We start from the raw sequence: 15,155 nt of genomic DNA, 5'->3' as shown, positions 1-15,155 counted from the left end.
GCGAGGCCTAATTCAATCACTGAACAAGGAGGAGCTGGGTTAGGGGTTAGAGCTGAGTTTAGGAAGGTGGCAGTGGTGTGTGTGTGGGGGTGGGAGGAGGGAAGTGGTGATATGGAGATGGGGAGACCAGCTAGGAGGCTGATGCCACCGTCCGAGGGCTGAGGAGGTGCTGCACAGCTAGACTGGGTGCTTGGGGACTGACTGGATGGGAGAGGGGGAGGGGAGGCCTGCGGGGACGTTTCCTGGTTTCTCTCTTGGTGACCAGAAGATGGGGTTCATTCCCAGAGCAGGGAACCCTGAGGGGAGAGCAGGTCTGCGGGCAGGGTGACGAGTCCATCTTGGGACCTGGGGCCTTTTAGGGCACAAGATATGAACTGGTGTAAATAGATTCTGCTCCTGGGCTCCCTGAGAGAGCCCTGAGGTCTGACTGGAAGGCACGTGGGGGCTGACAGGAAGGGTCCGCCTGTGGCTTTTTGCTGCATTCCTGGCCCCCGCACACTGTGCATGTGACGAGCCCAGGGCGAATCTCACCGTGGGTCCAGCGGGCCCAGCAGATCCAGGGAGACCAGGAAGCCCCTCCTCAGCTTCACCCTAAAGAGAACAAGGTATCAGTGGAGCGCTGGACACCCCTTCCCACTGTGCCCTCTTCTCTCTCCAGAAACTGTGCTCACCCTAAGATAAGGCTTATGCAGGAGTTCCATATACTAATTTGTTGAGCGTGTACTATATGGAAGGTAAAGTTTTCCTTGTATTAACTCATTTAATCCTCACCACAACCCGGAGAAAAGGTCCTGTGATCCCCATCTTATGCATGAATAAACAGAGAGGGGTGGGGCAGAGCCAGGCGTGATGCCCCGCTCACCCGCTGCCTTGGGTGACTCTGAGATTCAAAATGATCCTGAAGATACTCCACAGCGAGCGCTCCCTTGACTCTCCTTATTGTGCTTTTAAAACTATTTGCTCAGGAATCGGGGCATTCAATTCCTGACCCAGGCACACAGGGTGACCTGTCTCCATCAGGGACGTGCTGCGCATACATCTCTCCCTTTCTCTGCGCCTCCCCTCCTTTTTCCTTAGAGCTTTTAAAAAATCTTATTGGAAAAGTCAGAAGCCCTCTTGGGTGGAAACACTACCGTGTGATAGGAACCTATCAACCCGCACCTTTCTACCACTTGAAGGCCACAACTGCTGACATTTAGGGAGGGTAGTCCTTCCAGGGTGTCTACGTGTATCTATTTTTAAACCATTAAGACCACACAGTATACTCATGCTCACAACCAGCTTTTCTCACTTAATATTATGTGGAATTTTCCTCCATCACTAACTACTCCTAATAAGTATAATTTTAACAGCTGCATAAAGTTCCATTATTTGAACATCCTTTAATTCAATTAACCCCCCTACCATTGGCTAGTTAAACTCTGTCCAGTTTTTTTCCATTATGGACAATACTGAGATTAACCTCCATGTACATGAAGCCTTTTTACATATCAGACTGTCTCCTTTAGGGTCGATTCCTAGAACAGAAGTGCCTGGGTCAACATTATGCAATTTTATGGTGTTACTATGTGTCGACAAAGAATTTCTCAATTCCCACCAGCCCAGCTGGTCTCACTGGGCCCTCACCAAGTGCCAACTTCTCAAAGCAGAAAATATAAAGCATCTAAGGACAACTGGTCCAGTTTCCCCAACAAATCAATGGCAAAAAGGAAAAAGTAGGTGGGAGACAATCACAGACTAAAAGAGACTTAAGAGACACATCAACCAAGCCCAGCGCAGACCTTGTTTGGATTCAAATTCAAACTGTCAAAAGGCATTTTTAAACAGCTAGAGTATTAGAAAACACGAAGGAGCCATTGTGAATTTTGTTAAGTGGATAATGACATCCCTTATTACCACTAATGGATGACACTGTGGCTAAGGAAAAAAGAGGTCCCAGATCAACCTATTACCGATACGCATTAAAGTATTTCTGAGTTAAATGATATCTCTGGGATTTGCCTTAAAATACTCCAGCCTTCCCCTTCCCTCCACCCCAAAAAATGGCCATAGGAGGTGGAACAGCTGGCATAATGTGGATAATTGCTCACGCTGAGTGATGGGTATGTGGGGGGTTATTATAGTATTCTAAGTCCTTTTGTGAATATTTAGAGTTTCTATAATAAACAGTTTTTTTTTTTAAGAAAAAGGAAAACAAGAACTGGCTCTGTGCAAAGGCACACGGCCAGCCAGTTCTGCTGCACCTGACGCGGCATCACCGCGGGGAGATGCGGTCTTGGTGTTTGTGTGTCCCCTGGGGTGAGGAGCAGAAGAGCAGGGGGACTTTGTTTAGGGAGTCACAGTGAAGGAGCCGGGGGCCGCAGGCATCACAGCCAGCCTGGTGGGGGCCACATAAGTTGCCCAGTAGAGGCTCCTCTGAGCAGGAGCCCTGGGACACTAGGGGCTCCTTACTTGGTCTGGCAGTGCACTCAGACACCTGCAGTGACCTAAGCTGCCAGGTGTCTCTAAGATGCAGAGAGGGTTAAAGCCCAGAGTTCTTGCTCACCCCCTCCTTTTATAGATGGCAACATGGAGACTCACCACGAGTCAGAACCTCAGCCTCCTGGCTCCCAGCCTGGGGCCGCCCCAGGGCATGAGCTCGCTGCAGGCCAGCTTACCCAGGTTCAAATCCCGGCCCTGCTCTTAAAGGCCTGCCACAGCAGGCACGTTTCTTTCCCTGAGTCTCACTCCTCTCACCTGGAAAATAGAGATGGCACACCTCGTACGAGGGTGGAGAGGTACACAGAATCAGATCAACTTGGAACCCAGAGTGCTTAATAAATGTCAGTGCAAATGGCTTATTTCCTGCCCCTTGACTGTGAATTCCTTGGGGATAGGAACGAGGTCAAATTCACCCCAATGCTGAGTGTCTGGACCAAGGGCCCTGAGTTGCTGTGCACTGAGTCAGTGAGCATGTCAGTGAGTGAACGAGCAATTCTAAATAAAGGGGCAGTCACAGGGATTGGCGACCACGGGGCCAGTGGAGCAGTGGGTCTTCAGGACTCCCAGTGGGCTCTCGGATGTCCCTCCCACAGCCCCTCCTGTCCCAGGTCAGCCCTGAGCTCTGTGGCAGAGGGACAACATGACTATAGCGTGAGTCAAGGCTCTGAAAGCATGTGTGACCAAGGGCTACTCGGGGAACTGGCTGGCCCAAGCTGGTCACCAATGGAATACTTTCCCTTAAAAATATTGACATTTGAAGGGCAATTTAATTCCCCAATTGACACGAGCCCACGCTAAGGGCCAGCTCTGGGTTTCCCATTTCTAAGGGACAAAGTTACAGCCCTTAAGTGGCGACAACCTCCCACATGTGTACAGAGCTTTCCAAACATTCCCTGACCTGCATTCTGACTTGACTTCACAACCACCCTCTTCTACAGATGAGGAAGGAAACTGAGGCCCAAAGAAAAGGATTTGCATGAGGTCCTACAGTTACAGTCCAGAATCACAGAAACTCACATTTGAAGGGAATCGAATACCTTCACCCCAGCCCCCCTCAACATACACACACAACCTTTGATACTTCTATTTCCTCCACAGTCCCTGCCAAGTCTTACAAGCCTTCCCACCTCCAGGATGGGACTCTCGTGACATTTGAGATGGGGCCTCTGTATCTTTGGGCAGCTCTGCCTGTTAGAAAGTTCTCATTTCAATGGAAGAAGTGGGCAATATGGGACACAAAGCCAGGTGCCCTAGATTTTCACCTCTTGCTTTTTCCTCTACCATCTGTAGCTTCCTTATGTGTTCCCAGATTGGAAGACCCTCAAATGCCCAAATTCCACACTTTGCAAACCAAAATGAAAACCCACCCCTGAGAGAGCCAGGGGCAGGCCCCTCCCACAACTATGACCTTTCTTTCTCCTCTCTGTAAGACTGGCCAAGTCAAATCTTCACTCCTCTTTAGGAAGTGAAATCTTTGCTTACCAGAGGGACCCCCCTTTCAGGAGCCACCGTGGGTACGGGGAGCGGGGGCCCCTCCGGGGGGGCGCCGCCCAGCTCTTCTGCCCCAGATGCCGTAAAGGGCTCCTCGGTTGCCACTGCTACTGAGTCTTCATCGCCAGGACCCTGAGAAGCCAAACCAACACGGGGAATCACGTCACCTCACCCACGATGCAATGTGCGCATGGCTGCCGGGGAGTTTTGTTGACTGTCCTTCCAGGTGCTTCCTTGGTGCTAGGCCAATTTCAAAGCACTTTCCTACCTACAACTGTCATTACCCTTTACTGCCAACACATTCAGAGAAGCACAGGCTCATAATCTTCTTCTGAAACGTGTCTCCTCTAAGCCCCCTTCCCAGTAAGAGGCGCTCACTGCCTCTCCCTCCAGCAACCCATCTAACTTTGGGCCACATTCTGAGAAAGTGCTCCCTGGAGAAGCTGGGGTGGCAGGGTCGGGACACAGCCTGCTCCCCTGACCCCTGTGCCATGCTCCTTCAGTTACACTCGGCCACCCTCTGGTTGGTGCTGACCCAGTTATCCGTTTTAGCGAAGCTGCACGTGCATTTGGCTCTGGGAAGCCTGGAAACTGCTCCTGTCTCAGGACCCTGACCTCTCTCCCTGCTGTGAGCCAGAGAGGATGCCAGGAGGCACTTACAGAAGTGATCACTTGCTCGGGGGCCGCTGTGGGTGTGAGGGGAGCCAGGCCATCGGTGGGGACCCCGCTGGCCTCCTCTTCCTCAAAGGTGCTGAGGGGCACTTCTGCTGCAGCTGCTGCTGTAGTCAAACCTCCTTCACTGATTGGACTCTGAAACGAAACTGGCGTAAGGGATCATGCCACTTCGTCCACACCCCTGGTTGGCGGGTGTGTGACTACAGGGAGGACACCGCCGAGGCTGTCACATAAACACAGGGCCACAGTGCATCTACGACCTTGCCTTAGCCCACAGAACCCCAGAACTCCAGGTCAGAAGGCCCCTCCCAGGTCACCCCCTCCCTGCCCCAGTAGGAGTCCCCAGCACACCTCTGCCAAGTGCCTTCTCCCAGCCCGCGCACCCTCAGTCACGGGAGCTCCCCTCCTCCACAGGAAGCCCTTCTCTTTCCAGACAGCTCTGCTAGTTAAGCTCTAGTTTCTGCTGAGGAAGGACTCAGTAGAACTGGGAACTGCTCCCTAGTTTTCTTACCTGTGACAAAGGACTTGCCCTTAAAGAAAAAGGAAAGGGGAGGAGGATGGGATGAGGGATGAAGGAGAAGCAACAGAAGAGGAGGAAGGAGGAGAAGGTGGTGGTGATGACGATTTGTTAATTAAAATAATCCATGTAACGGCCAAGTGGCCTGAAGAGCTCGTCACCTGGCCAGGGCACGTGATCCCCAGCGTCAAATTTCCCTGCATGGACGCCAGACCCGGGGTGAAGGCTGGAGGAAAGTGCGGAATGACTCAAAGGCCAGTGTTGATACGGGATAGCCTGACGACCCCGCACTCACTCAGCAAACAACTGCTGAGGCCCCAACCTCTGCAGGAATGAAGACAGACCACTGAGCAAGACGAACACGATCCCTGGCCTCTCAGAGCCTGCAGCCTGGTAGGGAGCCGGAAATGAACTATTTTATTTAGTGAAAAAGTTCATTCTTAATTATAATTACGATAAGGCCTTCCAAGGAGAAATTTGGGGTGCCATGAGTGTGTCTGATGGGGAGACTTCACAGCCTGGGAGGCACCTCCCAGATGAAGTGGGGGTTGAGCAGAACTCTGAAGGATAAGCAGGAATTAAAGGAGGGGAGGGAGGTTCCAGAGAGAGGAGAGAGAATGGGAAGATTCTAAGCCAGGAAGGAGAGTGGCGTGTTCAAGAAACTGAAAAGAGGCCAGTGAGGCTGGAGCACCCAGAGCAGGGACAGTGGCCTGAGATGTGGTCCCCGAGGCTGGCAAGGCCGGACCCTGCAAGCCTTGGAGGCCAGGTTGGGGAGCAGGGTCTGCAGCATGGGCAATGGGAGGCCCCTCGCAGAGAGCTGCCCCCACCAGGAGGAGTCAGGGGAGAGGACAGAGGAGGCCAGGAGGGGCCTTAGCCATCACCTGGGCTAGGGACACGGTGGCTTGGTCCAGGCGGCTGGCACAGGAGGAGGATAGAAAGAGGCAGATCTGTGATGTGTTGAGGTGGGAAAATCAGCAAGACTTGACACATGATGGAATGTGGCAAGTAAGCAAGAGGGTGGAGAGTTCCAGATAAGGCCACTGGGGGACAATGGTCCTATCATCTGAGACAGGAACGAACACAGGAGGGGTGGAGGTGAGTCTAGGTTTGAATCTGTTGAGTCTGAAGAACTTACAGGACATCCAGTATAATAATATTATAGGACAGACTTACAAAGTGTCCTGGAATAATCACGTCCTGCCTTCAGGAGTTGGAAACAGTGTCCCCATGGTGCCTAAGGAGAGCGCTGAGAAGGCCTGGCCATGCCCTGGGACCCTGCCAGGCCTGCTGCACCCTGCCCCTCCATTGCCCTCTGACCACTTGCGCTTGTGCCCAGAAATGGGCCAGGCTGTGCCCTGCATCACCTCCTCCACTCACACCCTGGCTCCTGACCCCTGTATCAGCCCTGGACTCACCCCTACCTCACTGACTCACCCATCTCCCTACTGGGCCACTATCAGCCTGTGCAGTCCCATGCCTCCAGGGGCCACAGCACGTTCACCCAGGCACTGGCAAACTCCATATCTGAGGGAGTATTTGGTCAGAGGTGCACCCTCCCCACTCTGGTTCCTCTGGATTTGCTGAACAGAACAGAGATGGGCCCACTGAGAAGGTCAGGACCTGCTCCCAGCCCTGAACTCAACCTTCCAGCACTTTACATCCCTTACCAGAGTGACCCCTTCCCCAGGGTCCTGGATGGACATGGAGAGGGTCAGTCCTCTGGTAGGCTCACTGCTGGCCTCTGCTTCCCCGGCACTGCTGATGGGCACCTCGGCCTCCCCGGCCACTGTCGCTGCTGAACCTTCTTCATCATCTGGACCCTGAATAGGAAGACATCACAAGGGCCCCCGTCCATGATCCACTGTGCTGTGACTGGAGGGAGGGGACTGCAGGGCGCCTCCTGCACCTGCATCCTGTCACTCTTGTGCCTTCAGAGCACTTGCCCACCCACAGCCTCACCTTACACCATTGCCCCGAATGTGTTCCCACGTGGAAGACTGGACCTTGCATACAGCCCAAGGTGTGAGCCCCAAGGCCAGCATGCACCTGTGTGGTTCACCCCGCACCCCTGCCAACGTTAGTGACTCGGCGCTCACTGTCCCCACCATCCTCCTTCCATGACTCCCGAGAGTGCAGCTTCCACTGAGCACCCAGGTCGTGGTGCTGGGACAAAACCCAGGTCCTGGAATGCAGAGCTTCCTTGGTGATGGGGTTGGCTAGCCTCAGAGACCACCTCCTGAACCTCTCTCTCCTAGCTTAATGCCCTCTGCCTTGCACCCCTCCCACATTCTTCAAACTGCCCTCCCCGAGGTCACTAGTTGTCACGGGGACAGATCCAAAGGAAGCTTTCCAGGCCCTTACTCACCGGGACTCTTGTAGGATCTGAAATCGCTGGCCCTCCCAGGGCAAGTCAATACCTCCCCCTGCCCAGATGGAGACACGGCCTCCGAACCTACCCCCCTGCCTCCAGTTTCCTTCCCCCATCCTCCCCCTACTCAGGATTTCAGTCATCTTTCCAAAATCCTACTCAGATTACATCACTCCCTTCTTTAATACCCTTCAGTGACTCCGCATTCCTGCTGGATACTCGGCTCCTTCTCCCTGCGCCCACAGTCTCGGAGGCCCCGCAGGCATGCTGCACGTCTTTAGGACTTTGTATTTTCTCACTGATGCCTCCAGGCCTTTCTCCAGCTGGCCCACCTCTGGGGACACCGTCTCACTCCCGGCTGCCAGGCTACTTCTAAGCATCCCCCTGGTCTCTCCCTTGGCATCCTTTCCCTAGGAAGTCTTCCTGGTCCCCCAGATCTGGGTTCTGGGCCCCTTCTGGTGCTCCCCTGTGCTCTCCTATTGCACCGCCTGCCTCTCTGTCCCCAGGAACTGGGTCCATCCTGTTCACCTGGTGCCCAGTGCAGCACGGCACTCCACTAACATCTGCTGAGTGAGTCAAAAGATGCCTCGGTCTCCAAATCAGTGTCCATTTGGACTTGGCTGTCACTCTGCACTTTGCAGACAGATGAGGAAGCCCAGTGGCTGCTCCCACCCAGACTCCAGAAACAGGTGAAGCAGAGCATGCACTCTGAGCTGCTTACCAGAGTGACCCCTTCCCCGGGGTCCTCGGTGGATGTGGAGAGCTTCGGTCCCCCGGTGGGCACAATGTCGACCTCTGCTTCCCTGGCAGTGCTGATGGGCACCTCGGCTGCTGCTGTTGCTGTTAACCCTTCTTCCGTAGGTGAGCCCTGGGAACAAAGGCATCACTTAGGACTTCATCACTTGCCCATGGCCCTGATCCACGCACCTGTGGCTGGAGGGAACAGACTGCCCGTACCCCTCCAGCACCTTGCATTTCTGTAGCTTCATTTCCTCAAAGCACTTTCTTATCTTTGACGTTACTCCAGCTCCACACAGTCCCAGAATCCCTGTGGCAGGAGGGACTGCAAAGCACCTGTGTCTCCTGTTTGATTCCAAGCATCTATTTGCCACATCAATGACTGGAAAATCACTGCCTCCTGAGACACCTGCTCCAGTGCTGGACACTTCTGTCTAGACCTGTCTGTGTTCCTGTGACCTCCCCTATGTGTCCAGGAGCCATAAGGATAGGATGAATGTCCTCATCCATGACGGCGCTTCAGAGATGCCCAGGTATCAGCCTCGTCCTCAGCCTTCTCCAGACCAGTCACCCCTCTCTTTCCCTGTGACTCCATTTCCTTGGGAAATGCACAGGCAGACTCTATGACAGTTGCACAGCAGATGTAGCACATGGCAACGGAGAGCAGCTTTGGCTGCTGGTGTCACCAAACTATGTTTTATCTCAGTTTCACTCAGTTGCTTTATTTTTCCTTTTACTTTTGGGTGGGGTTTTGTTTTGTTGCAAAAAGTAGTTCCTTTGGATACTAAAAACACTAGCCTGGTCAAAGTTAGACAGACTTCTTTGTTGCAGGACTTCTCAGAGCCTGTATGAAGAAGAATCTAGAGCAGATCATTTCCCAACCTTACGTGACCACAGAATCCTTTTTTTCATATAACGTATTAAATCCTTGCCAAACTATATTGTCCCAAAAAACAGAGAAAAGATGATGGCACAGGATTTTAAAATGATATTTTTTTCTGACTCAATGTCAGCTAAAGTTGCAAAGGGCGAGTACAATTCCACAGGCCTCGGGTACCCTGCATATTTTAAAAGGAGGAGGCAGACCACTCATGCAGGACATGCTAAGTGACAGTGCAACTGAATCAGTTCCACCAGCATTAGCCCATCACCGGCCTCTGGGCTACATAAGAACAGGTAACAAATTTGTTCAGGGGTTGAGTGATTGGAGTCAGAATTCCTTTGGAGAGAATTCTCAGTGTGCTGTGGCTTTTCCCCTCCCCTCTCCTCACTACAAACCATTTGGTGAGCTGGATATGGAGTCCTTCGACTTTGGGAGGCAAAGGGACTGGTGTTTAATTCCCTCTAGAGAAACACCAAAGGCAAGAGCAGGGAGCCTTCTAGACCCAGAGTGAAGGAGACAGAGAGGTGTCTGTCCTGCAGCTGTTTTCCTGGTGATAGAATGATATGACCCCTCCAAAGGGAGCCCGGTAAAGCCATCCCAGGGTGGACTCCACCCAAAGGGCCCCGTAGAGAATCAGGGTGATCAGCAGAGGGTGGAAGCTTGGATCCTCAGTCTCCTGCAGGAGGACCTCTGAGAGTCACAGCAGAATGAGAGAATGTTCTAGCAATCAGATATCTTCTTGACCAGTCACATGTGCCCTTTCCTCCAGGTGGGCCAGACTCTGCAGTTGTTAGAAACAGCTGCTGGAGATGGGGGGTGGGGGGTCGTGATGGGAGGGAAGAGAGAGAAGCAAAAAAATGAGGAAATCCCTAACCATGCTTCCTTCCCTGGCCGTCTCCTGGTTGTATTTCTATTGAATTCTTCATATTATAGTGGACTGGACTTTGGAAATATCTGTGAAAATAGGCTGCTACCATATAGTGACTGGGAGAGTAGAGACGTGTCTGAGTTCTCATCCTAGGATAGGGAAGAGAATGAGCGGACACTGGGTTTTTAGCAGAGGCCAGAAGGGAGAATCATACGCTGGCTTTAATTTGGCACCCTCCTGTGTCCAGCATTTAAACAACTGGCTTTGCAGGTGGAAAGCCAATTACCAAACAATAAAGCAGACATGCCTGCAGTTAATCTGATTCTGCCAAAGGGCAGAAGAGGCTGTGCATCTTCACAACAGGAAGGAGGCAAGTGCCCTGGTGAGGACCCAGCATTCATCTCTGGGCAGGTGTGAGGACCAGCTTGCGCTGCCTCTCCTCCCTGTCCTGGTGAATCCCCGGAGAGCCTCTGGGGCCCTGGGACTCCTGCTCCTCTGTACCAGCAGGAGGGAGACAGTCTCCATGATGTTCAACTAAAATCCTCGGGGCTCTCTACGTGGTGCCCGAGACAAGTCACCGTCAAGTCTGAAATAAGCAAATGTACTACAGACTTATCAAATGAAATGTACCATTCACTCACCTCTTCAATGACATCAGGGAAGCCCCCGTCCCCCGAGCCAGTGTCTGTAACAGGGACACCATCCACAGTATGCACTCTCTCCAGCGTGTCATTCAGGATCTCACCAGACCCTATAGGAAGCAGGCATTCTCTAATTAATAACTGCACTTGGCAACTGAAAAAGAATGATGTATTTCTGCACCTAGGACTTGAAAAGATGTCCATAACACAGGATTAAGAGGAAGAAAAAGTTGCAGAAAAACAGACGTCAAAAGGCAGAATTACACAGTGGTTTCCCTTCACAGGCTCTGGTACCCACTGCTGGACTGGAACCCTGCTTTGCCACTTACTAGGAATGTGACCTGCAGCAAGTCAGGTAACCTGTGGCTCAGGTTCCTCATCTACAAATAGGGGATCCTAATTCCTACCTCATGGGGTCATTTTTGAGGATTATATATTACAAAGCTAATGCAAGAAAACAGCGCCTGACCTAGAGTTAGCAGTTGATAAATGTTCATTGTCAGTGTGGTCTATATTTGTAAAAGCATATGTGTTTTATAATCGTTGCATATATTATCATCACTATAATTTACATAATTATTATATATAACATATAAAATAGATAGATATGTACATCTGAGTGTGTGCAGATAAACCACACACACTTGGCTAAACCACAGTATTTAATATTGGTTTCCTCCATAGGACAGGACAGGAAACTACTATTTTGGTTCATACAACTCCGCACTGATTCAACTGTTACCACAAGCACACATTTCTTCTGCAATTTAAAAAACAAACGGAGTCCTCAAGCAAAGAAAAAGACATTCTGCTAAGATGAATGCCCACCTGTTACGGGCTGGGCCCTGGCTAACCATGCCCTGTGCACTCCCTCATGTCATCCACCCGCTGGCCCATCTGTCCTACCCACAAGGACCTCCCTGCCACCTTGCAGCCAGTGGGCAGAGCCAAGGCAGGAGTCCCATGTTTGCAGTCTCCCCACAGAGTGTGTGTCCTGCTCTGATTTGCACATTTGCACTTTATGATTATTAACTCCATTTTGCAAAGGAGGAACAAGGTCCCACAGAGAGTAAGAGCTGGGAGGGCCCCTGAAGCCAGTCCTTTCCAGACACACTGTGCTCACACATGTCCCCTGGGGAGGACAGTGTCGGGGGCAGATGCTGAACTACTCAAGGGACTCTGCGCCCACACGCACTGAAAAGGCTGAATGCCCAGGAGCGGTCAGCCCCTCACAATCACTCTCACGTCCTCCCCGCTCTGACCACCAGGGGGTGCTGTGCTCGCAGCTGGAGGGACCTCAGGCCTCTGCGTCCCCACCCCGGGGATGGAGGTTGGGGTGGCGTGCCCTGGGCCAAGAGGGTGTCAGGACCCTTGGAGTAAAACTCTTGGGAGGCTCTCCCCAGCCAGGGGCAGGGCTCGGGGTTCAGCGCCTTCCTCCGCACTGTCTGAGCTCTCTCGACGAGAACGGGACCTCCCAGCCAGTCTGCTGTTTCCGTTTGGCCTTGCGTCTGCCACAGAAGCCTTCTGGAGGATCCCAGGGGACAGGCGAGCTGTGCTAAGACTGTGTCCCATCTCCTCTGCACTTGCCCCTTAGTCCAGGAGAGGTCCTCACCCTGCAGCCTCGGCCCCCTCCTCGCGCCCCCCCCCCCCCGAGATCCTAATCACAACACCCCCCACCCCCCCACCCCAACCCCCACCCAGGCCGGAGAAGCGCCCGCGCAGTTCACAAACCACTTCCACACCCACTGCCGCTGCATTCAACCCTCTCATCTGCCCGGGAGGCAGGGGCTGTGGACACTCCCAGTGGACAGTGAAGGAATCCAAAGCTTAGAAATGTCAAGCAGCTTGCCTAGGCCCGACAGCGAATAGGTGGCTGAGCAAGGCCTCCGTCCAAAGGGTCTGCTCTCGGCCAGCAGTCTTTCCACAGCTACGCCCTGATTTCTACGCCCTGGTATTATGACTTTATTAAATTATTATACAATTTTTTCAATTCAGTACTGTATACCTTCTGTCACCCACTGACTTCCCAAGTTTAGTTGTTAAAATAACATTTATTTACTGATGCAGAAGTGAAGGGAATGATACATGGGATTTTAGAAGACTTGTAAAATACACAAGTACAAAAAGACAATCAAAACTTACAACCCTGCCACCCAGAGATAACCACTCACAGTATTTAGTTGTCCATTATTCTAACATACACACACACAGTGCTCTACATGGCTAAATATAGATATAAATAACATATATTCAAATTTAGGGTCACAGCACACATATAGTTTTGAAATATGCTTTTTTCATGGAATACATCATGAGTGTGTCCCTGGGTCATTAAATCTTGTGTCACCAATTCCAGGGCTGTACACATGAATGAAATACAGTTTGCCCAATCAATCTCTACTGTGGGCAGTCTGGGTTGTTCTTCACTTTGTACCTAAATCTCAGTGCTCTGGTTTGGCTGTAACTTCCATCTGAATGGTTACCCCTCTGATAAAGGGCAGAAAATGCAGGCTGACCTCAGACCGTGGGCACGTCAAGCTGCTGTCTGGGGGATCCTGGAGGATCCTGGACTTCTGCCAGGGCTTCTCTGTATGGCTGGGCAGGGGTCAGAGCCCTGGACGGGGAGCCAGGAGGCCAGCACGCCCCCAGGGCCTGCCGCTGACCTCCTGTGTGCTTGCCCTCCTCTGGCCATCAGTTAGCTTCCCCCATGTGTCAACAGGAGTTTAGACGGCCTGATCCTCTGAGAGTTGGCGAGTCTGTGGCCGAGGCTGGAAAGAGTAGGGACTGTGGAGTCAGGCCTGGGTGCTGGCTCAGTCCCACCATTCACTAGCTGTGTGACCGTGGGCACGTCACCCATCTTTCCAAGCATCGGTTTTTCCATCTGTAAAATACTGGCTAATACTAGCAACTAGGTGACGTGCTGTCGGGACTGGAGACAGGGGACATAAACACTTGGTACACAGTAAGTATTTAACAAGCAGCCACAATTATCACACGCTTTTCTGTTAAGCCCTAGGCCCTTCTGGAGGGGTGGAGTCTAGGGGTTAAATGTTCCAGGGTTCTGCCATTTATGAGCCTTGGATCCTCAGCTGGATGGCATAACCTCTCTGACTCAAATTCCCCATCTCATTTGTAAAATGAGAATGATTATAGTTCCTTCCTCAAAGGGATGAGGAAGGTTAAGTGAGGTGCTCTGCGTTACACCCACCACCTATGAAGGTGCCTCGGGGACTTGCCTTGCTCAGGGCTGCCGTGCAGGACGACACTCAGGTTGGTGGTTTCCTGGGTCCCCTCAGGTACAGGTTCGCCGGAAAGCTCCGCATCCTCAGAGGGAGGGGATGGAGTTGGAGGTGTGTTTATGGGTTCCACTTCTGTTTCTCTAGACTGAAGGGAGGAAAAATGAGACCCGAAAAGATTTAGTTGGCAGAAAAGCAGAAAAGAGGTTGGTATCATTGGAGAAAATACCGTCTCCACAAGAGCTGAATACACCCAGAAGAAATCTAGAACCGTGAACCTCTCAGGGCCTAAAAAAGATGCATGGTGTGGTAATGAAATGCTGTTCAGTTTATAGCAAGACTCTGCTATTCTCAGCTGAAGCTCTCTGAGCATAGAGACCACATTTCTGTGATCCTTGGATCCCAGGCCAGCACAGAGAGGTGCTCAGTAAAGATCTGGTAGAGGAAAGGAGGGAGGGAGGGAGAGGGGGAGGAAGGAAGGGGGAAGCTGCACTCAGTAAAAGCTGCATAAATCCAATCCCAGGCACACACTGGTCACATATTCCTGTGAAAATAAAAGATTAGGGTATGGTTTCCTTTCTGGAAAACGTCAGCTTCTGTGTAGCTTTTCCAAAGCCAGTCAACATCTTAACCACCTTTACCAACTAGGAAAAAACAAACACACAAAAAACTCCAACAGCTGCAAACACAGCAGTTCAGAGATCTAGGCGGAAATCCCGATAAACAGTAGCAAAGGTCAATCCCAGACCCAGGATCAGGTAGCAGCTCCTGTGACCCAGGGCTTGTCAGTTGTCTGTCTCATCACTTTCTGAGCTCAAGGGGCTGGGCGTGAATGGAAGGATTCTGCTGATCAATGCTGTACCTGTGATATGAACAAGAAGCAACTAAGACACTAAGATCTCAGGATAAGTGTCTTACCACAGCCATCACTTACTTACCTATCCTGGCTAATAACAGAAGGTGATTTCCTTAATGTCAGAATCCAGGGTACCAGTGATGAATCTCTGGTCCATCAGAACAAGGAGGATTCATATGGACCCCTAATTTAGGACTTAATGGTTCAGTTTTTCCAATCAAACTGGGGTCAAATCCCAGCTCTCCAGTTATTAGCTATGTTATGTTGGGCAAGTCACATAAGCTCACTGAGCCTCAGCTTCCTCCTCTGTAAAGTGGGACTAATAATGGATACTTACAGGGTATAACATGCAAGGTGCTCAGCATAGGACTAGGCCCACAGTATAAATGGTACTTATCATC

General features: G+C 51.6%; 1 protein-coding gene across 1 annotated transcript in view; it reads right to left on the bottom strand.

Moving 5' to 3' along the window:
• The window catches only part of COL15A1 (collagen type XV alpha 1 chain), a 97,609-nt gene that overhangs the window by 42,366 nt on the left and 40,088 nt on the right, over positions 1–15,155 (bottom strand). Inside the window, exons 6-12 of the mRNA XM_072959808.1 lie at positions 13,899–14,046; positions 10,663–10,772; positions 8,254–8,400; positions 6,832–6,984; positions 4,633–4,782; positions 3,964–4,104; positions 532–591 (exon numbers count right to left, since the gene is read on the bottom strand). Of these exons, the coding sequence (XP_072815909.1) occupies positions 532–591; positions 3,964–4,104; positions 4,633–4,782; positions 6,832–6,984; positions 8,254–8,400; positions 10,663–10,772; positions 13,899–14,046 (909 nt within the window). The remainder of the gene's footprint in view (positions 1–531; positions 592–3,963; positions 4,105–4,632; positions 4,783–6,831; positions 6,985–8,253; positions 8,401–10,662; positions 10,773–13,898; positions 14,047–15,155) is intronic.

Source organism: Vicugna pacos, chromosome 4 (assembly GCF_048564905.1).
Source record: "Vicugna pacos chromosome 4, VicPac4, whole genome shotgun sequence".
Lineage (NCBI taxonomy): Eukaryota > Metazoa > Chordata > Mammalia > Artiodactyla > Camelidae > Vicugna > Vicugna pacos.
This window is presented reverse-complemented; position numbering and strand designations above follow the sequence as displayed.